The sequence below is a fragment of the Phaseolus vulgaris genome, chromosome 3 (assembly GCF_051622355.1).
Source record: "Phaseolus vulgaris cultivar YP4 chromosome 3, ASM5162235v1, whole genome shotgun sequence".
NCBI classification, from domain to species: domain Eukaryota; kingdom Viridiplantae; phylum Streptophyta; class Magnoliopsida; order Fabales; family Fabaceae; genus Phaseolus; species Phaseolus vulgaris.
The window spans coordinates 17,389,589-17,411,670 of record NC_143500.1 but is presented as its reverse complement, the minus strand read 5'-3'; the positions used below and the strand labels follow the sequence as shown (position 1 = coordinate 17,411,670).

The 22,082-nt window shown below is 31.2% G+C and overlaps 2 protein-coding genes across 2 annotated transcripts; one reads left to right on the top strand and one right to left on the bottom strand.

The window, feature by feature from the left end:
* Positions 1–3,099, top strand: LOC137806795 (SNF1-related protein kinase regulatory subunit beta-2). Its single transcript, XM_068607079.2, has 4 exons — positions 1–283; positions 549–727; positions 813–975; positions 2,508–3,099. The coding sequence occupies exons 1-4, from the start codon at positions 170–172 to the stop codon at positions 2,826–2,828; spliced, it is 777 nt and encodes a 258-aa protein (XP_068463180.1). The 5' UTR covers positions 1–169; the 3' UTR covers positions 2,829–3,099.
* Positions 3,100–4,042: 943 nt separating this feature from the next.
* On the bottom strand, positions 4,043–8,380 carry OPT3 (oligopeptide transporter). The gene is made up of 6 exons (XM_068607078.2): positions 7,698–8,380; positions 7,185–7,282; positions 5,759–6,328; positions 5,313–5,568; positions 5,022–5,204; positions 4,043–4,913 (listed from the first exon to the last, which is right to left on the bottom strand). Exons 1-6 carry the CDS (start codon positions 8,196–8,198, stop codon positions 4,296–4,298), a joined length of 2,226 nt encoding a protein of 741 aa, XP_068463179.1. The 5' UTR covers positions 8,199–8,380; the 3' UTR covers positions 4,043–4,295.
* Between the last annotated feature and the right edge of the window lie 13,702 nt (positions 8,381–22,082).

Below are 22,082 nucleotides of genomic sequence, written 5' to 3'. Positions count from 1 at the left end.
AAGTAGCAAAGTATCTTAAAGAAAAGAAATGAGGAGGTGGTGACGCTGCTGCAGGGTGTTGCTCCCCCCTCCAAACTCGTCGGAGAATCTTCTTCTTCTTATTATTATTCTTTTTTCTTCAAGTTGCAGCTTTTTCCCTTTCATTCGTCATTCTTCGTTTGAGTTGAGAATGGGTAATGTGAACGTGCGTGGTTCTGAAGAAGAAGCAGAAGAAGCTTCTGCTGATGGGAACACCATGCCTCACTCCCCTCCCACCATCTCTCCCTTCGTCTTCTCTCCTCAGGTTCTTACACTCTCTCAATAATATCCGAATTTAGCCGTATCCTTTTCATTCAATTTCTCTCTTTTTTTATACAACTTTTTTGTTGCTTCTCTTCTGCTTCTAATTTACATGTGTTGTGGTGCTTGCTCTTTACCAAGCTCGATTCTCAATTTCGTTCTCTTTTTATTGGATTGGATGTGGTCCTTTTCCTACCTGTTTTGTATACTGTTGTTCCGTGGACTCTCTGTTTTCATCAATTCTCAAGAATTCCCTTTTCCTTGTGTAGCTTCCTGTGGTTCCGCTACAAACACATGAGGAGATGCATGTTCCCAGTTATTCCTCGATGGAGACAACTTCAGGGTATGAAGATATGTTCAGTGATCTGGGAATTCCAACTATGGTTACTTGGAGTTATGGTGGAAAGGAAGTAGCTGTGGAGGGATCGTGGGATAATTGGAAAACCAGGTTTAAAAAATTTAAGATCTTCTTTACTAGTCTTCAATGTCTTCTTTTCCTTGTTTCTTGAATTCTGATAGTCCTTGTTCGTTAGAATGCCCCTACAGAGATCAGGGAAAGACTTTGCAGTAATGAAGGTATTGCCATCTGGGGTTTATCAGTACAGATTTATTGTGGATGGACGGAGGAGGTATACTCCAGACTCACCTTGGGCCCATGATGATGCCGGGAATGCTTACAACATCTTGGACTTACAGGTATTATTTCATATATATTGACATATTCTGCATTCAAACAAAATTGAAATTTTGAGGTCATTATATGTCGTTTTGAGAAAATAATTATGCTAATGCTGCAAAAATGTAAAAATCCAGTGAGATTAAATTGTAAAGGGCAAGCCTTGTTAGTTTTCAGTAACTTGAATGCACTTTAACCTCCTTTGATAATGTGAAACCTTTGTTCCTTTTCACTTTTCCTTGGAGCTAGTGCCCCGTTTTTGGTCTACATATAACCCTACGGTTGAGTTATTCCTGGAGGTTTTTATTTTCTTCCTTTTCACACTCTTCGATTGCACGTCCCTTAACTTCCTGCAAGAATTTTGTTTCAGATGAATATGATCCAAAACTGATTTCAGGGACATTTTTTTGGATTTCTTGTCATAACTGTTGTCCCGGGTGAATATTTTCCGTTCATTGAGTAGTCAAGGGAAGTCGGCAGGGCTTAACTTGGTGTTTTTCTATTCCTTTTCGACGGTAACACTTCTCCTTACTAATAGATTGGATTCTTGTTACTCTGTGTCTGATCTTGCACAGAGGGCATAAAGCTTTGAATTCCCCTTTCTAGCAAAACACCGACTACCGGAGTCATCAGTGTTTAAATACTTTTTGATAAGTACTAAACCAAATATTTTTAAGCTTTAGATTCAGCATGTCTGCTTTTTTTTTTTTTATCAACACATAATGATCACTTTATTGATATGGAATCCACTTGAAATGGGCTTCTGATCAATCTTGGTTCAAGTGAAATGCTATAGAGAGTGATTGGGTCGTAGTCTTCAGGGTATTAGCATAAAAAAGCTCTGGGAAGAAGGGGATAGGGGAGTAAAAGAAAATTAAATACTTATTTTTGTGCTATCTCCTGCTTAAATAAAAGTCAAATTGGTTAATTATAACGAATACGTCTGTTCGCCAAAGTAGTTAATGGCGAAAGCTGCTGGGTTCTTTTAACGACTTGAGGCGAGAGTCACTGGAAAGCACACTCCTTAGTGTAGAAAGGCTTTAAAATGGGAAGAAGAAATATTTAACCTTTGTTCAATTCAATCAACGAAATATTTTTTTTTTTCTATTTCTATTTTGGGCTCCTAAAAATTTAGGTTAGGTTAGATAGGTGGTATTTCAGAGTCTTTTCTTTATTATTATTCTTATACAAAAAGCTGCACCTGAGGGGTCAAGATGCATCATAGCCTCTTGGTACTTTTGCTTCACTTGTTAACTAGGTAACTGTGGCAATCTTCTTTGATTATAGCATAGCGGCCTTTGATGTGCATGAATTGATTTTTCTGATGATTGTTATAGAATAGTTTTCCATATCAAGTGTTTTGATATTTCATTTTTACATAGCCACTTATTTTTCAAATGCTCTCATGGGACTGAATTAACACATGAAAACTAGCCAGTAATCTATCTCGTAGCGTATCCTCTGTGAGTAAAATTGAAGTTTGCATTCTTTTACTGCTAGAAGCCATTGATTTCTAAATTGAGAATAACAAATTTATGTACTATATGTGTAGGATTATGTTCCTGAAGATATTGGAAGCATTTCTAGTTTTGAGCCTCCTCAATCACCTGAGTCAAGTTATGATAACTTACAGCTTAGTTCTGAAGATTATGCTAAGGAGCCACCGTTGGTTCCTCCACTCTTGCAAATGACACTGCTAAATGTGCCTGGAACAAATATAGAAATTCAACATCCTCTGTCAAGACCTCAACATGGAGTGCTGAATCATCTTTACACGCAGAAAGGAAAGAGCAGTCCTACAGTTGTTGGCCTTGGTACAACTCATCGGTTTCTAGCCAAATATGTCACTGTGGTGCTGTACAAGTCGTTGTAAGGTAAACCATATACATAAATCATATGGAACACAATTTTAGCCCTTTCTATTAGTTTATAGAGAGTTTTGCGTAGGCATAGTTATAAGAGAGAAATGAAAAGCTACATAAGGATCACCACAAGCCAAGATTGTATTATATATAATGCAATTGCTTGATGGTCAATCATCAAACAATTTAGTTTCAACTCTTAATTATTTGGTGGTGCTGTTCTCTAGGAATTTTGGTTGAGTGATTAAGAGGATAAAAATAATTTATAAGAGGTTCTTATCACATGCATTTTCCGTTCCCTATTTTTATTTTCTAATTTTGCGTACCCTGATGGTTGAATTTGGTGCTCTATTATTCCATGTGTGAGAATGTTTTAAGGATATTTGCGATTCATTTCCTTCCTTTTTGGTCAGATGATTCGTTTACTTTGAACTGACCTCTGGTGGTATATAACTGAGCTTCTTTTTTCTCTTTATCTTGCTGGAGATAGAGTTTTTTTTATTATTGTTCTTAATATGTTGGCCACGCAGTTTTACATGTGCATTCATGTTTGCCTATAATGTCATGTTTTTATGGGATAGCGTTTATTGGAAGCTTAAATACGAATAAAACAGGATGCTCGCTGCTTACTTTTCAATCTGAGAATTGCTGGAAAGCTGTTTTGGAATTTGTTTGCTTGTGCTTTAAATTTCATATTTTTGGAAAATAGGTTGCCACTGGAAAATGTAAAAATTGAATGAAGCCCATGAAAACTTCAAATGTGAATTCCAGATATGGATCCTCTCCTCTGTAAGAGGGATGGATGAACACATTTTCTTCTATTTAAAAAGCCACTGATATATTATTAAGGACTGGTAAAGTTGGATATTAATGGTCAAATGGAGTGGAATTAATTTAGCCCTTTTAAGTTTGTCTCTGATCTAAAGAATTTTCTTCCGATATACACAAAAAAAAAGAGAAAAAAAATCAGGTTTTTCACTTTTAATTTAACCTGCAAAATAACTGTAGCATGTACAAATTCGAAGGAGTCAACGCTTAAAATTTTATACTTTCAAATGAGTTACAACACCACATCTTATTTGAGATTACAAGCATATCTTATTGTCTTTGGAATTAGATTCCGCGCCACTACTAAGCATGTCTCTCTATCAAAGGCCACATAATTGCAATACCATAATGATTTCTGAAGTGTGGAAAGATGAGTGCTGGTGAATTTTTTCAAGCCTTCAAAAAGTATTTCAAGTCATACTTCGTTCCATTACCAAAAAGACCTCATCATCTATTATGAGGCATATATAACAACAATAGTTGAAAATAGAAAACCCTCCAGAATGGCAAGCATGTACAGAATTTTGCTAAGCAATTGGTTATTCCTTTCGCTTTCACCCCATATAGGTTATAGCTGTACTAAAAGCCTAGCTTTGTCCCCACCCCAAACAAACATAAAAGAAAAAGGCTAAACCCATTGTGGTTCTTCTCTATGTGAATACTGGACACCCATCAACCTCAATCCCAGGTGCAGTTGGGCAAGTAGCCAATGGGCAATGGTCCATTTCACTTCCCCACCATTTGAGATTATGGCCAGCATTTTGCAGGGCAAAGAATATTAGAACACCCATGAAAGCTGTGCCTGCATCCAGTGCTGCAGATAGTACATAGTTGTACTTCTGCCACCAACGTTTGTTGTAGCGGAAGACGAAGTAATTGAAGATCATTCCAGTCAACAGCCAACTTGCAATATTGGCAGGAGTTGCCGGTGGCATTCCAGCAAAGCCATAGCTTATAACTGGTATGTTTATCAGTGGTATCCATTTCTTCTCAGGGTAGATTTTGCTCAACACCCAAATAGGAACCGGCAACACTGCTCCAATCAGGAATAGCCACACAAGGTTCCTGTATAACCCACCGGGTCCAAAGAGCCGCTTTGGTCCAATCAGACCCCATATAACAGATGCATCAAAGGTAACTCTGTATTTGGGGCATGTCCAAGGACTGTCATGGTGAAGTTTATCATCCATGCATATGTCCTTAATGCTATCCAACATCCACCAAGCCACTGCAAGGTTCACTACACCAGCAACAAGAGTTCCCACCAGCTGTTTGGAAATTATAAGCCAAAAATGAATTAAGTAACTAGAAAATAAGGAAAAAATTCTAGTGTGAGTGAAAAGAGTTGGATTTGGAGATTTTGAAGGTGCACAGACCTGAGCGGTATACATGCATCGTGGAGGAATTTTCATGTAGTGGCCAAGTTTGAGATCAGACAAGAAAGAGAGAGCATGGACGGTGCTGATTCTCCCATAAATCTTGAAGAGCAAATTTGCAATTGGTTTTCCTGGAAGTATATACCCAATCATGAACTGTGCTATAATGTCATATCCAGGTTGCTGCCACATGATTCAGAAAACTAACTCGTGTTATAATGTTAAATCTCTATTGCTTCCCACTTAGCATCAAAATAATAGTGGAGGGGCCAGGAATATTGGAGATAGTACCTGGTTGGTAGTTGCTTGAATGACACCAATTGGGAGGGTAACAATAAAAGCCAAACCAAAAGCAAGGAACATACCCCACCATGGCAGTTGCACATCCGTTTTCCACACAAAGGCCATTACAACGGATAGTACCATGCTCCCAAACAATACACTGAGGAACCACCATTCAGGTACTTGCTTATAAGCCTGCATGAGTCTACCATGGACATCCAATTTCGCATTACTCATAGCGGATTTACTCTGTCTCCAAATATCCCTGGGAAAAGGAAACTATTTCAGTGTCAAACTATTCTACATCTGTTACTAACATGTACAAATAGCACATCATTCATTCATATATAAAAAAAAACCACTCTGAAGTGATTTCAAAGTGATCTTATATCAAAGTGATTTCATGCAATCAAGTAAGAGATAAAGTCATGGTAAAAGCTTTGAAAGTAACCTACCTTCCATAAAACAGTGCCACGTGAGTGATGGTAGCAGTAAATCTTGCAAAACCCGATCCAATTGATAACGCAAACAGAGGACTAAGGTATAACTTGCCGTATTTGTTGTATGCATCAATGTTAAGATCATACTCCGTGGTTAAGATCTTGGTAGTGTCATATTTATGGCCAGAGGACGTGAACAACTGGTTAGAAAATATAGGAAACTTGCGGGCATCAAAAGTGTTGAACTTCCAGTAACACACAGGTACAATGATGTAGATGAACATGATAAATCCAACTCCCACATTAACAATGGAAGACCATGGTGAAACAAGGGGGCTCCCATGGTAAGCTGAAATCCCTGCCCAATCAATTGTGAAGGCACCAATTCCAAGTCCATGATAACCTGATCCAACTTGTTGTGCAGTGATGTTATGTGGCCATGCCCAGCAAACCCACGAGAAGAATGTTAAGACCGTGAACAGATAGCCAGGGAGTGCATAATACAAGAAGCTTGCACCCATGGCAATGAGGAAAAACTGCATCCTCGTAAAACCTTTTGATTTCTGCTCCTTTTCATGGAGAGCCCTGTAGCATAAGGTTACTGATGTAATCAAAGTAACATTAGAGGATAAAATAAACGACTAAATAGAAGAACCTTTAATAAAAATAATGGTTCTGCTGTTGCGTAAGCTCTTTTGGAGAAGATACTAAATAATTGGCTATAGGTCAATTCTACAGTAGCCGATGCAACATTGACAACAACGTAGTGTTCATATATCTTCTACTTTACCTTTTCAATGCTCACTTGCAAAGGGAATATTACAACAATTTTGACATATTGGTTGTGCGCACTGGGCTAGGAATTACCATTCGTTTATTCAATCAAATTACAATTCAGTCAATTTAGTCAACGACGGACTTGATTCCATTTATCTTTATTGATTTCAACTTGGTATAAATTCTTTTGCAGCCACACCACCTCCCATATGTTCATAGAATAAGAATATAAGTAAAAATCTTCATCTATTTTGCCTTCATTGGTTGGACTGAACTTTTTACTCACATATTACGTGTAAACGCACACGGTTAAATAGTTCTTTGGAAAGTTCCAATTCTGCAGTTAGCATAGTACTTAGCACTAGGCAAGAAGAGATATCCCACATAATTAAACAGTCATCAACTTTAACTTGTCATGTATATTAAGTTTAATAGTTTTTTTTGTAAAAGTTATCCTATTTACCATGATATTTAATTTAACTAATTGATAGTTTAAAGTAATAATTGTTTTCTAACTGTTCCTGATGTACAATTATTGTAGAGGTTTTCTTCTATTAATTGTTTTCCGTGGTTTTGGAAATGGTGAGAGCTTAATGAATAGAAATATAAGCAACCAGTTCCAATTTGTTAAAACGTAATATTGAAGGAAAGAGGAAGAATGAACCTAAAGAGCGAGACTTGAGCAAGGTTTGCAGGCCACCACATTTCAACGGGATCAACCAGATACCTCCTCAGAATCCCAGCCCACCCATACCCCAACATCTGCAACTCAACATTCGCAACAATAATAAGTTTTAAAAGAAAATTTTAAGAAACAGATTGAACAGAATATATGCTCCAAAGAAAACAAAAACAAAACATATCAGAAGAAACAGGTTTTAATATTGAAAAGACAACATAGCATGCGAGAAAGCTTCAATCTTTACAGATCTCAAAGCCAGACTTAATTTTAATCTTTAATAGATATGCATGCAGAGAAGGAATTATTTATTTCCTATCAACCCCATCACCCGCAAATCTCTTTCCAACACAAGAAAAAATAATTATTATCTTTAAAAGTTCCATTAGGAAATAAATAAATAAATATTACCAAACCAAACACTTTCTAAAAGTTCCACCTGTTTAAAAGAAATGAGTAGAAGGAAAAGACGCAAAATTTGAAGGAGGGTAAGCAAACCTGAGTAGTTAAGACGATGAACAGGGCACAGAGAAAGCTCAAACTCTGTTTATAATAAGCCTTCATGACAGTAATGGCACCAATGGAGTAAGCATCACCCCCTCCAAAGGACACACCACAGTTTGCGAAGATTGTGATGATGACATGCTCCTTCATGTTGAAGGGTCCAGGGTTCAAGGTGAAGCGCCACCCGAGAAAGCTGTACTCTTTGGTGGGAAGCGTCGCGGCCATGAACCTTCCTATGGGAAGAACCGCGATTTGCATGAGAATGGCCGAGATGGTGAGTGGCTGAGTCCTGAACGTGAAGAACGTGTTCAGGAAGATTAGGACCACGCATGATGCCAATCCCAGAAACCATGCCCGGAAAGTCATCACCGGAAGTGATGGGTCGTCGGTCTCCGGCACCACCAGAGCCACCTCCTCCACCGGACACCGGTCCGGAGGAGACTCTCCGTTCTCCGCCTTCTCAGAATCCTTCGTGGTGGTCTTGGCCGCCGCCATTGAGTGAAGGGTGGGAAGGAAATGGTAGATGGATAGATAAGCTGTGAGGAAAAACAGAGTGCTCTGTTTCTCTGAGAGTGAGAGTAGCTCTGTTTTTCTTTTTGTTTGTCCTTAACACATGGACAAAATGTCCCTCGCTGCTCCTCCTTATAAAGGAATGTGAGATTTTATGTGATATTCCCAGAGTGTCCCTATGACAGTCATTTATGTTATTTTTCATTCAGAACAAAATATTTTATAATTAAGGAAATCTATATCTTTTAAATCACTGGTAACTACTGTTTTCTGTATTGGTAATTATGTTTTCTTAAACCATCATAATTAATTTTTATCATACAGCAAAATCATCTTTCAACGTCACAATCTCGTTTGAAAAGTAATATGATAATTAAAAAGGTATTTTTTAATTGTAAATGATTTGTTGGATATAAACATATCATTGCGAAGTATATTTTATTATATAAAATTTAAAAATGACAGATAAAAAAATAATAAAAAAATAGATTTTAAATAAAGCAAATAAGTGAATATTTTGAAGACTTGATTACAAAATTTCGAGCCTTTACTTACCCTTAAGATTTTATTACCCTTTTTATTTCAATAAAAGAATTTTATAATAAGATTATATAATTTAACTCATATTTTTTTTTAAATTTTAGTAGACATGTCAGAAAAATTTAATAAAGTATCTTACAAAACTGGTCTCTTTCATTTATGACTTCATCAGCTCCTGAATTTCCACCGTTTCTATATATCTATGCATTTCCCGAGAACACTGTTTGACCTCCGCAGACTAACGATCACTTCTATTCTTATTTATTTTAGTCAAACCTGTAAAAAAAAAAAAACACTAACGTAAATTTCATTTGTGAGTTGCATTATCAATTAAAAAATTACATTATCAATTAATTAAAAAAATTTCTGAGATAATGTTAAGATATTATAAAAAAATAAGTATTTTTAATGCATGTGACACTGCATAAATATGTTTTAATTCAAAAGATACACTTAATTTAGTTTGATATCAACTTAAAAAAAATAGATTTTATATTTATTACACTTCAAAAATATGTTTAAACTTTTCAAAAGATACATTTTACTTAAATTTAATATTAAATTAAAAATATATTTATCTCACTTTAATATATATATATATATATTTCTTCACCAACACAATGACTTTATTAATTGCATGGTTAGAAATGAAATTAATGCAGTAACGTATTTGAACTTCTATCTTTCTTGCCTGCTCCTGCGTGTGAAAGACACGTGCTGAGAAGAGTGTCACACGCTTACCTTCTAATCTCCGGCCCAAGGAAAACTACAAGGTGGGGCGAGAAGGTCCACGTGGCATTCCAAGCACCAAATCAGATGACAGTTGGAATGCCACATCAGCAAAACGGAGGAAACCTCGTGCTGGACTCATGTTCTACACATGAAAGACTACGTTAAACTTTAGTGGAATCCACGTTTCTCTTAACACACTACTATTTTTTCAAAGTTTATATCACATTTATCAAATTACTTTTAGCTTTATTTGGGAATTAAAGTGATAACTATTGCTTAGTTCTTCCTTTTTAGTATTTAAAATTATTTGTGAGGAAAGTTTTCAAAATGTTTGTTTTTTTTTTGCTTGAATTTGATTGTAACAGTTACAAGTGTATGGTGATGAAACATAAAGTTTATCATGTTCCAATGATATGCTCTATATATGCGCTACTCTCCAACGTCTTCGTTTAGTCAAAAAGGTTCTAGATATGATCATAAATTCAATTTTGGAAAAAAAAATATGTAATACTAATTTTAGGATATATCAACACAAAAATAATGATAAATAAATTTTTATACGGTTGTTCAACTTTTTTTATTTTAATTTTTTATATATCTTAATTTAAATTTACTTAAAATTATAATTTTTTGTGAGATTGCTACAATTGTTGTTTATTAGGAGAATCAGACTTTAACATTTAATAAATCAATTTTAGTAAATCATACCATTTAACTTGTATTTATTCTATTCATATATCTAGGTTAAAAATAAAATGGTTAAAATAATTCTCATTTGTTTAGATTCGATGCCCTGATCATTTTTTGTTTTTCTTAATTTTATTCTTTGAACTTGCACAGTAAAAAAATTATTAGTTAGTAAAGAAACTATTTATAATTTTGTTTCTACTCAAATAAAATAATTTAACTCAGGAAAGATAAATTTTCATGTTCCATTAAACTAATTTCAGGAGACGAACGGTTAAAAAATATTTCAAGAAACATGGTTTATTGGATTTTTTTTAAAAAAATAAATCAAAGACAAAAACACTTATATTCCTCTTTTTTCTAACTAAAATTTTCTATAGTAAAAGACTTCTAATATTAATTTTCAAAAATTCTTCATTCTTAGTTTTAATATAATATTTTTGATAAATAATTCATTTATTTAAATATATAAAGAAAAAAAAGTTTTTTTTTATCTCTATGAATAGCCAATTATTTAGTGTCTGCATATGTCATTGGTCTTTAGTGTCCCACTCTTTTCAATTTTATGAGTAAATGTCCTCTTGCATTTAGTACTGCGGAAACAAAATTATAATTAAAAAAGGAAAAGTGGAAGATATAACATTTGGAGTAGTAGAATTTTTTTTAAAAATCTAATATGCCTATAATGTCCACTAACAAGGGAGTCTTTTTGTAACATTTTTGCGTTTTACCATTTTTTTGTATTGTGTGACTGAAATTAAGGTTTTAATGAAACAATATTTCGTATTTTAATAATTATTAATAATTAAATGTTTAATTATATTTTTTAATTTTCATTATTATTAAAAAATGTAATACACATAGTGTAGATACTTTTGTTTTCATTAATAAATATAGAAACAAAGATGCAAAAGAAAAGTTATTTATAAAAATTAATCTCATTTACAAATCCATAAAGCGAATGACTTTTAACATTTTAAAAAACTTAAACCATTTATTGAAATGAATAATGCTAATTTTGGAAAAGTGAATATATGCAATATAAAAGAACAGCATTATGATTTATTTGAAGCTAAATAAAAAAATATTAAACTATAATTTTGATCTTCTTTTAATTTTTATATAAGGTTCTGTTTTTCTTGCGGTTTTAGTTTTTATATTTTAAATATTTATAATTTTGATTAATCTTTGTATGCATCTTTATATATATATATATATATATATATATATATATATATATATGTTTGTGTGTGTTATTTTTTATACTTAACTAATATCTTAATGAAATCTTAAATGAACACGATAAATATAGTGTTCAATTAGTAAAAAAAATATTATATATACATAACTTAAAGACTAAAACTATTATATATTAAATATACACATAGTATAAATTGAAGACTAATTTTATGAAATCTAATTAAAAATCATCCAAAAAGGAGAACAAAATTATGGACAAAAATTATATGAATAAGATTAAAATTTGATAAAAGAATTATTGTTTCAATGATAGCCTTTTAAAGAAGTAATTATTATATAAGTAAATAATATTATCATAACTTTCGGTTGAATGATGCATTAATTCCACTACTATAATGTTTTTCTTTTCACCGCAAGTGGCCATATAATCTTCATCTTTTTCTCCATTTATTAACTTATGATGTCATACACGGAAGTAAAAGAATAATTAAATTTTAATAGACAAATATTTACGAAAAGACGAAAAATTATTTATATTATGTGAATATTATTTAAATTTAGGTACGACTTAAAAATATGAACTAGCATGAATAATTACGAAAACCCGTGTTTTAAAGAGAACATAACGATGATTTTGTTTTTATTATATAAAAATAGATTGAATAAATGAAACTACAAAACCTAAATTAAAATTTCTATCAAAATTATTAAATACCAACTAATTCAAAGATAAAAATATAATTAATTATTATATTAATTAAGTTAAATATTATTTTATAAAATAAAAAATATGAATATCTAAAATATTTTTTATTAATAATAAAATTTTATAAAGTAATTTATAAATTAATATTTAACATTAATTACTAATATTTTATCTATTAATAACTATTTTAAATTATAAATTAGTCACTAATTTAATTAAATATTAATTTAAAATTAACTAATATTATATATTAATTTAAAAATTAATTTATTTATTTTTATTAATAATAAAAATTATTTTAAATATTATTAATTTTTAGTTTATAAAATAATATTTAAATTAATTAATATAATTCTTAATTATTTTTTATCTTTAAACTAATTTTTATTTAATGATTTTTTTAGTGTATAAATTACATAAAATTATTAATTTCATGTGATAGGCTAAAATATTTAAAGCTTCAAACTTTATATTTATTAATCCATGGTGTACATCAATCTCCTTACTCCTGCATTATAACTTATAACTTAATATTTTATGTGTTGGAGATCCCACATCGACTAGAGATGAGGACAATTCATTGTATATATGGGTGCAAACCTCAACCTCATGAGTTGGTTTTATGGGGTTGAGTTAGGCTTAAAGTTCACTTGATAATAATAATTTTATGTTATCTATGCTATTTTTGTTTTACTTTTCTAATTTATCGATTTTTGATCTGTGATGAAATGTACCTTTAGCCATTTATTAGCAAGACAAAGAATTCAAAAATCACATTTTTGGTGAAAGATATTGATGCAAAATTTCATTTAATATGCTTTTTTTTTAATTGATGTCTACATATATTATGACTTTATGCTAGTTTGCAAAGACATGCCTATCGATGTATTATATTATTCTTATATTAAGAACTTTGCAATATGATTTATGAAGCATCCCTTCTAACTCAATTGAGCCAGCATAAGGATAATAGAACTTGTCTTAGTCCAGTGGAATTCATTTTGTATGGATTTGTATAATTTTTAATTTGATTTGCGCATGCTATTCCTTCTAAAATAATTTCTTATTTAAGTTATATATACACATACCCATACATCACAATTATCAAATAATACATGTCTACCATTAATTATCAATGCATTTCATCAATTCAATTGGTAAAATTTTATTAATAAAGTATTTATAATTTCTATTTTTTTTAGTTATCAGTATATTATAAATATTTATTTTTATGTTAAAAATATTTAGAGTTATATTGAAAATAAATATTTTTCAATATTTTATTTCCACTCCGATGAGATAAGAAATGATGTGTAGATTATATCATTCACATTCCACTTAAATAGATAAGAAATGAAGTGTGCATTATATCATTCACACTTAGAAAGGCTGTATTAATATTTCAAGAGTGGTGGATTGTAAGAGTTATAGTTACCTACAAACTTGTTTTATTCATATTATTTAAATTAATGAAAAATATTCATTATATTATTAACATAAGAACTATTGAAACATTATTTTAAATAATTAAAAATTGTATCACTTTCTTGGATAACTTTCAAAATGATATTATAGGTTGTGGCAGAATAGATTGGTGTGTAATTGATCGGGAGAGAACAAGTTGATGTTAATTATGGCAACAGTGATTTCCAATGAGAGTGATCGATGGAGAAGAATTTATATATATAATACCTCTTAGTGTTTTAATTTCGGGAAAATATATAAGAGCCAAGAAATAAAAAATATATGTAATATAAATTGATTTTATCTGAATATAAAATAATATTATCAGTAAATTAATTAACAAAACACGAAGATGATTTGAAAACATTCATATGAAGTTTCTTTTTGTTGAATTTTAAGTACGTTTTTAATTTAAAATTGATGAAAAAGGTAATTTGAACGACCATGAAGCGTGTGTTTCACACGCTTGAATGCTTGTGACACGTTACGGAGGAAACCTAGGGTAGTATAGTGCTACACGTAGGATCAAACCAACGGAGCCCTAACGGCGTTTCGCCATTTATGGCTCCACCTGGGCTTTAAACGGGACGTGGCATCATATTAAACACGTCATTGCGACGTGGGTTAAAAGGCCTGTGATTCGCGCAAGCAAGCAAATCTAACTAAAGTGATTACTTATTGATTATTGCACTTTGACAGTGAGATTATGGTTGATGATTGCATCATCTTTACTTTTCAAAGATTCAATTTTTACTTCACTTAGTATATAAATTATAATTAAATTGAGAAAGTGAGTTAATAACTCAATTAGTGACATCATTTTTAACGAGGGTTGTAAGGATTAAAAAAATTACTTTAGAACGAGGGTTGTAAGGATTAAAAAAATTACTTTAGAGGAGAAGTGATACATTTTAAATGTAATATTTTATTATTAAAATGAAAAGAACATATAAATAGAAAATTCAGTTAATTCATGTTTCATTTTAAAAGAACTACCATCTCTTTAAACATTTTATTTTCATTTCCCTTCTCTCTAAGATTCTAACATTCTTGCTCATCACTTTGACAATCAGAATCCCCCATTAGACTCCTAGCAACGAAAACTACAAGATTGCCTGATCAAAATCTTTAATAGAGTAAGTTCAATTTTACTATTTTCTTTTAGTTAAATTTTGAACTTGTAGGTTTGTCTCGATCTAAGTTTACGTAAGTGACCCTTTTAGCTTTAGGATTAGTCTTTGTTAGCTCAGAGTCCTAGTGACATAGTTAGATTTTTTATCAGGACTCTATGATGCAGGTTAAGCTACTCTTGAAGCTTTTGGTACATTTGGAGTTCTGAGTGAGCATCTGCTCAAGTAAAGGTAAGGGAACCTAGTTTAAAATTTTCAATAGAACGCTAGGCTAGAAGATCTGGATGTGGGGGTGACGTGGTCACGAGTTCCAAATTTTTGTTTGCAGGATTTCTTGTTTTGAGTATATTGGAAATTGATTAAACTTGAAATGTGAAATTTTAGATATAGTAGATGTTGTAGAAAGTATATGAGTTTGGAATTGAATGAGTTAATAAATGTATTAGAATAGTTTGTTGAATCAAGTTAAATGAAATGTTTGATAATAATTGATTGTTTGATTTTAAATGATTTTGATTCTGGAGCGACACACTCCTTTGTGTCAAGTATGTGTGTAGCTGAGTTGGGTCTTCCAATTAAGGAATTGTTGTTTGAACTGCTGGTCTCTACACCTACATCAAGAAAAGTATTGACCTCTATAGTTCGCTCTAAATGTCCAGTAATAGTAGAGGGACACAGGTTCAAAATAAATTTGATTTATCTACCTATTCAGGACCTGGATGTTATCCTAGGAATGGATTGACTACCTTCCAATCATATTTTCATAGATTGTGGTCAACAGAAAATAGTGTTTTCACATTCCAGGGAGTTAAATGTGATGTCTGCTCACCATGTGTGGTCGGAATTGAAAGAAGGATCAAGATGCTTTGTAATCTTAACTCAAATGGAAGTTAAGAATGAAAAAGAAATGAGCAGTATACATGTGGTGAAGGATTTCATGGATGTATTTCCAGAAGAAATACCTAGATTACCTCCTAAGAGAGAAGTGGAATTCTCTATTGATTTGGTACCTGGAGCTGGACCAATGTCAATGGGACCTTACAGAATGGCTCCAGCTAAGTTGATTGAACTAAAGAAGCAAGTTGAAGATTTATTGGAGAAACAGTTCATCAGGCTCAGTGTATCTCCATGGGGCGCTTCAGTGCTTCTAGTTAAAAAGAAAGATGGAGGGTCTCGGTTGCGTGTAGATTACAGGCAGTTGAATAAGTTGGCCATCAAGAACAAGTATCCTCTGCCCAGAATTGATGATTTGATGGATCAGTTACATGAAGCCTTAGTGTTCTTAAAGATTGATCTGAGATCTGGATACCACCAAATTTTGGTAAAGGCTGAAGATGTTTAGAAGACAACATTTAGGTCTCGTTAGGGATACTATGAGTATGTGGTGATGCCGTTTGGAGTAACAAATGCTCCAGCTTTGTTCATGGATTGCATGAATAGAATTTTCTGTCATTTCTTGGATAAGTTTGTTGTAGTCTTTATAGACGACATACTTATTTATTCAAGGGCCGAGGAAGAACATGAAGAACATCAGAAGACAGTGTTGGAGATTCTTAGGGAGAAACAATTATATGCTAAGTTCTCTAAGTGTGAGTTTTGGCTGAAGGAAGTCAACTTCTTAAGGCATGTAATATCAACTCAGAGGATCTTAGCGGTTCCAGCCAAGGTGGAGGCAGTGTTTCAGTGGGAACGCCCTAAGACAATCACGAAGATAAGCAATTTTGTGGGTCTAGCTGGCTACTATTGGAGGTTCATTGAAGATTTTTCCAGGATAGTAGCTCCTTTGACATAGTTAACTCGCAAAGATCAACCTTTTGCTTGGACTGACAAATATATCATAAAGCTGAAGAAAAGGTTAACTAGTGCTCTGGTGTTAGTGATTCCTTATATAGAAAAACCTTTGGAGCTTTACTGTGATGCTTCACATCAGGGATTGAGTTGTGTCTTGATGCCGGAAAAAGAGCAGTTGCATATGCTTCAAGGCAACTCTAAGTTCATGAGAGAAATTATCCTACTCATGACTTAGAGTTAGCAGTTATGGTGTTTGCTTTGAAGATTTGGAGGCATTATTTGTATGGAGCTCAATTTCAGGTATTCAGTGACCATAAAAGTCTGAAATACTTGTTTGATCACAAAGAATTGAATATGAGACAAAGAAGATGGATGGAGTTTTTGAAGGATTATGATTTCTAATTGATGTGTCATCCAGGGAAGGCTAATGTAGTTGCAGATGCTTTGAGTAGAAAGTCAGTACAGATGTCAGCCATGATGATTGAAGAACAAAAGTTGATTGAGCAGTTCAGGGATCTACATTTGGGAGTGAAATTCCATATTAATCATATTAGTTTTAGTAAGTTAACTATAACTAATGATTTTCTTGGAATGGTAAAAGAAAATCAGTTAGAGGATCCTAGTCTGAAGCACATTGTGGAGTTACTAGGTACAAATCAAGCTAAAGACCTTATGATGGTAGAAGATGGGATCATGAGATTTAATGGCAGAATTTTCATACATGCAAATGAAGAGTTGAAGAGAATGATCCTAGAAGAGGGTCATAAGAGTCATCTTAGTCTACATCTCAGTATAAATAAGATGTACCAAGATTTGAAGGAGTTCTTTTGGTGGTCAGGCATGAAGAAAGAAATAACTCAGTATGTTGTTACATGCTTAACATGTCAGAAAGCAAAGGTAGAGCATAAAAAACCTGGTGGTTTTTTGTAGAAGTTGGATATTCCTGAGTGGAAATGGGATAGCATTGCTATGAATTTTGTTACTCATTTACCAAGATCAGTAAGGGGTCATGATGCAATCTGGATAGTAGTTGATTGACTGAAAAAGAGTGTTCACTAAAGCGAGAAGAAATCTCGCTTAAGCGAAGCCTAGGATGAAATTTTGGGTGCTCTTGGATTGATTCTTATTCAAGCAGGAGAATTTTTACTTGAGCGAGAATGGGTCTCGCAAGCGAGCAAATTCTCACTCAAGCTAGACGACTCTCTGTAAAAAAAAAATACTGATTTTTTTTTCATATTTGCTTTTAAAAGGTTGTTTATTTCTTTCCGTATAGTTTCTACTTATAAATTATGTAAAATTTTATTTTATGTATATTTAATTAAAAAATCCCTTAATTAGATATTTATGTGATTATCGGATGAAATTTTGAATGGTTTGAAATTTTACGCTTTGGTATAATGTAATTGTGTAATTTATATATTTATATGTAAATTAGATATTTTTTGTTTTACTTTTATTTTATTATATATGGATAAAAATTGAGAATGTTACAAGTATCACCGCTAAGCATTGGAAAACAAGAAAAATTAAAATTGTAATTATATTTACATTGAATTACACTATTTTTTTTTTTTTGCTAGTTTAGTATAGTTGTATATATGTTTATCTCTCCACAAATTAAAATAATTAATTTCAAGGAAAAATATTAATTTTAAAATTGATAACAGTTGACAGTTAATTACGCGTATTGAGAGTCATATAATGACATCTTATTACACACTAATCAATAAATGTCATGCGTTGTGATGCTCTAAGATCAAAAGTATTCATTAATATTTTGAAGGAATAAAACAATTTTTTTCTGTGGAAACCAAAAGTAAAATTTGTTTATTTAATAAAACTATCAAAAATATATTTAATCCAAGTTAAAATACTATAAAATAGCCACATTAAAATACTTACATGTGCTCTTCTATGGTTATTATCGTGTTAGGATTTTCCATAAATATAAAATAATATAAAAAATCACAAACATTTTGGGTAATTATTCTTTTTAAAATATTATTACAACTCCTTTCTTAAATTTATCAGGTGGTTTGTGTATAGAATACTTTTATTTATTTTTTTACATTGTACAGTAATACGTATAAACAATGTATATCTATTCGCTCTTATGTAACAAACTAGTTTTTAACCTGTGTAATGCACTAAAAATGAATACAGAATATTAATTATTTATTAAGTTTTAATTTTTGATTTAAAATAAAATATTTATATATGAATTATTAATTAATAATTTGTATAAAAAAGGCATAAATACTTAAATTAATTAATTGAACTACGAAGATGTTTAAGAATTTAATTAGCATGTAGAATATGAATTATAAAGAAATAAACAAATAATTTATATAATTAAATATAAAAAGAATATATAAATAAAAATAAATGTAAATAGAAAATGAATATAAAATTTGCATATACGGTTAAATTAAAAAAACTAAACACTGTAAAATTAGCATAAACAATTCATAAATATAGATAGTACACATATATAAAGAAATTTTTAAATATCAGCAAAACAAATTTTGAGGAAAGGATAGTAAGGAGTTAGATCAGGAGAGGATTCAGATGGGAATGTAAAATGTTATTATCTGACTATAAAAGGCTAATTCTTAATTGAGAATTAATTTGTGGTGATAAATGTGATATTAGGAATTTAAACAATTAATTTGTTTGTTGCAACGAAAATTCAATGCATTTTCGAAGGGTGAACTGTTTCAATTTATTGCTTTCCAATAGTGACCTGTTTAGAAGTTTTGTGTGAGTAAATGAGCAATTAATTCAAATGCTATTAATGTTAGACAAAACCGTGTAGCATATGTTTTGTTTTGAATAATTAAATTCATTTGATATTTTGATCATTGAAATCTTGAACCAACACCATTTCAAAATCTTGTACTTACAAAAAAAAAGGTTATATTAAATTGTACTTTTAAATAAACTTTCATATTTTTACATAAACTTCAATAAACTTAATTTTTTAAAAGAAAGATAAACAGCACAAAGAAAAAAATAATTATTTATGCTCGTGGATTGTGTTCTTTTGTCAGAAAAGAATAGCATTTATTATGTTTGTCATTTTAAGTACATCAATAAAGATTTTTTTATGCAGGTTGTTAATTTTATATATAAAGTATGCAGTATTTACTTTGTCATTTTAAGTACATCAATGATTTTTTTTTATGCAGGTTGTTAATTTTATGAATGTTTATAGCACTGTAATGGTTTATAGTTTTTGATAATGAAATTTTAACTTCGTTGTATCTATGAATTTAAAATTATATTATTGATTTTATTCACTTAATGACCACTAGTTATTAAAATTTCTATTAAAAATTGTTAGAAGACTATAAATGAGACATTGTTAACTTTTAAATATTGATTATTAAAAATCATAAACACGAATTACAAAACAACATTAAATTGTAAAGTTTGAGTAACAATTTGTATAGAAATAAATTTATAGGACCAATACAATATAAAATGATGAAGTATTTTTTCGGCTTTCAACTAAAGTTATAGTCTTTTCTACATACATGTTTTTTTCCAGCATACACATTTGAAATTATTGAATTAGGTTCAAGTATGATAAGGAAATATAAATGTTAAAATATGAAAAGAAATTATTATGTGTATTTTTCATCCGAAGTATTTTGTGTTGAGCATATAAAATTATACCAACATGAACAATAACACACATAAAAAAATATATAATCCCCAGATGTTAATAGAATAAGTACAAAATAAACAATAATAATGTGGTAATAAGAACAAAATAAACAATATTAAAGTGTTAAGAATTCTACCGTTCTGTGAATGCTATACTTACAGTACAATACAACTCGTTAAAAGAAACGATCAACATGGCTTTATGTTTTTAACATATGCATAAATAAAGCAATAATAATATTAAATAACTTAAATAGGAAGAATTATATGAAACAGTAATAAGGTTTGATATACTGTAATTTGTAGTGTTGAACTCATATAATTATGCAACACATTAATTTGTAGCCAGATAATGTAATATTAACAAAATACAAAACACCTGGAATAACATTTTTGGGTTTTCCTGCAGATTAAATAAGTCCATAAAAAAAATATTGTTTAACAAACATCAATATAAAACACATAAATATTAACATTGTTCGAACAACCTATACAGTTTCATATCAACTCAAAAAAAAAAGTTTGTGTTTTCATAACAATAACCTAAAGTGTGAACAGGATGGTCCACGTTTCCCTCAAAGATAAGTTGATCTTCTTTTTAAAGTGAATGTCCATTACAAATTTCTTCCATCTGCTTCCAATTTTCACATATCTTTTAAGAAAATTTTCTGACAAGAACTTTGCAGATCACCTCTTCTTTAGACCCATGCAAAACCATATTCTTGAATTTGTCTCTACGATATAATTCGCAAAAGCAAGAGGCAAATCCTACACACAAAGTTCAACTGTATAAGAAATTAAATACATGCATGTGTGACAAATTAAATTAGATTTTAACGAAGTATAATTAAATCAAAAATCTGTTAACAAAATCTTACTAGATGACTTGTGTGGCACTGGTAAATAGAGAGCGTCAGTGTAAAATGCACCAGAGGATTATTGGTGATAGGGTAACGACCTTCACAATCAACAAAGAAATTTAACATAGAACGTTCACTTGACTTATCCTTGAAGATGGTTATATGGAAACAATTTTCGCCAAGGTAACAAAACATAATGTGATGTTCTCCTTCAAAGCCATAAAACTTAGTAGTTCTACCCACCCTTCAATGATCATAGGAAAGTGCAAATCCACGTTGTACGTTACCACATGTAAGATTCCTCTATGGTCCGCCAGAGTCCATTCAGGACCCAATTCCCTCTGAAATAGTATTGCAAAGCCACAATCGACAATACCTTCATCATTGTACATTAAGAAAATAAAGTATTAAGAATGAGTAAAAGATTAAAACATATGTATAACATAATGAAACAAAAAAAACTCATTGCGAATGTTCATTGTGTTGAACCTACCTTTTGTGTGGCGCCTTACAATCTCAACTAGGTTATTTTAGTTGGTTACGTAAGGAAAGAAGTAAATAAAGGTTTACCAAAGAAAGAAAATATACAAAGCAGAGGTGAGGTTAGAGAAGAGGAAACTTCAGTGTTGTTATTGTGGAAAGATCAAAAGTTTTGAACAGGATGAAAATTGATATTCAATGTACTGCAAAAAGTAGTGCCAAATCACTCAGAAAATGAGGTATATGTAGTCTAAAAAAGGCGCCACAATTCATTTGAAATCAAATTTGAATTTCAAAAACCATTACCTTGTTTATGTAATTTTGTGATTCTTCTGCAAATTGTTCTGCAAACACATTTACAGGGAAAACACCCAAAATTAGGCTTTGTTGAGTGAAGAACGGAAACCTAGTTCAGAGCACCTTAGACCTGTAGGTTAATTACACTGTAAATGGAAATCCTAATTTTCTATTCATAACCATTTGCTATTGGGCCAATTGTCTTCCACTAAACCCTGAGGAAGTAACTTATGAGCGTCACATGTATAATTTTTTGTTTTAGTAATTTATTTTTTTGGAAAAATGTGGTTATGACACGTGTCAAATGTTTCAA

Coding starts and splice junctions, on each gene's coding strand:
- LOC137806795 (XM_068607079.2), top strand. CDS start 170: ATGGGTAATGTGAACGTGCGTGGTTCTGAAGAAGAAGCAGAAGAAGCT. Junction 728..812: donor TGGGATAATTGGAAAACCAG/GTTTAAAAAATT, acceptor CTTGTTCGTTAG/AATGCCCCTACAGAGATCAG. Junction 976..2,507: donor ACAACATCTTGGACTTACAG/GTATTATTTCAT, acceptor CTATATGTGTAG/GATTATGTTCCTGAAGATAT.
- OPT3 (XM_068607078.2), bottom strand. CDS start 8,198: ATGGCGGCGGCCAAGACCACCACGAAGGATTCTGAGAAGGCGGAGAAC. Junction 5,569..5,758: donor GTGGCACTGTTTTATGGAAG/GTAGGTTACTTT, acceptor TCCTTTTCCCAG/GGATATTTGGAGACAGAGTA. Junction 5,205..5,312: donor TTCAAGCAACTACCAACCAG/GTACTATCTCCA, acceptor ATCATGTGGCAG/CAACCTGGATATGACATTAT.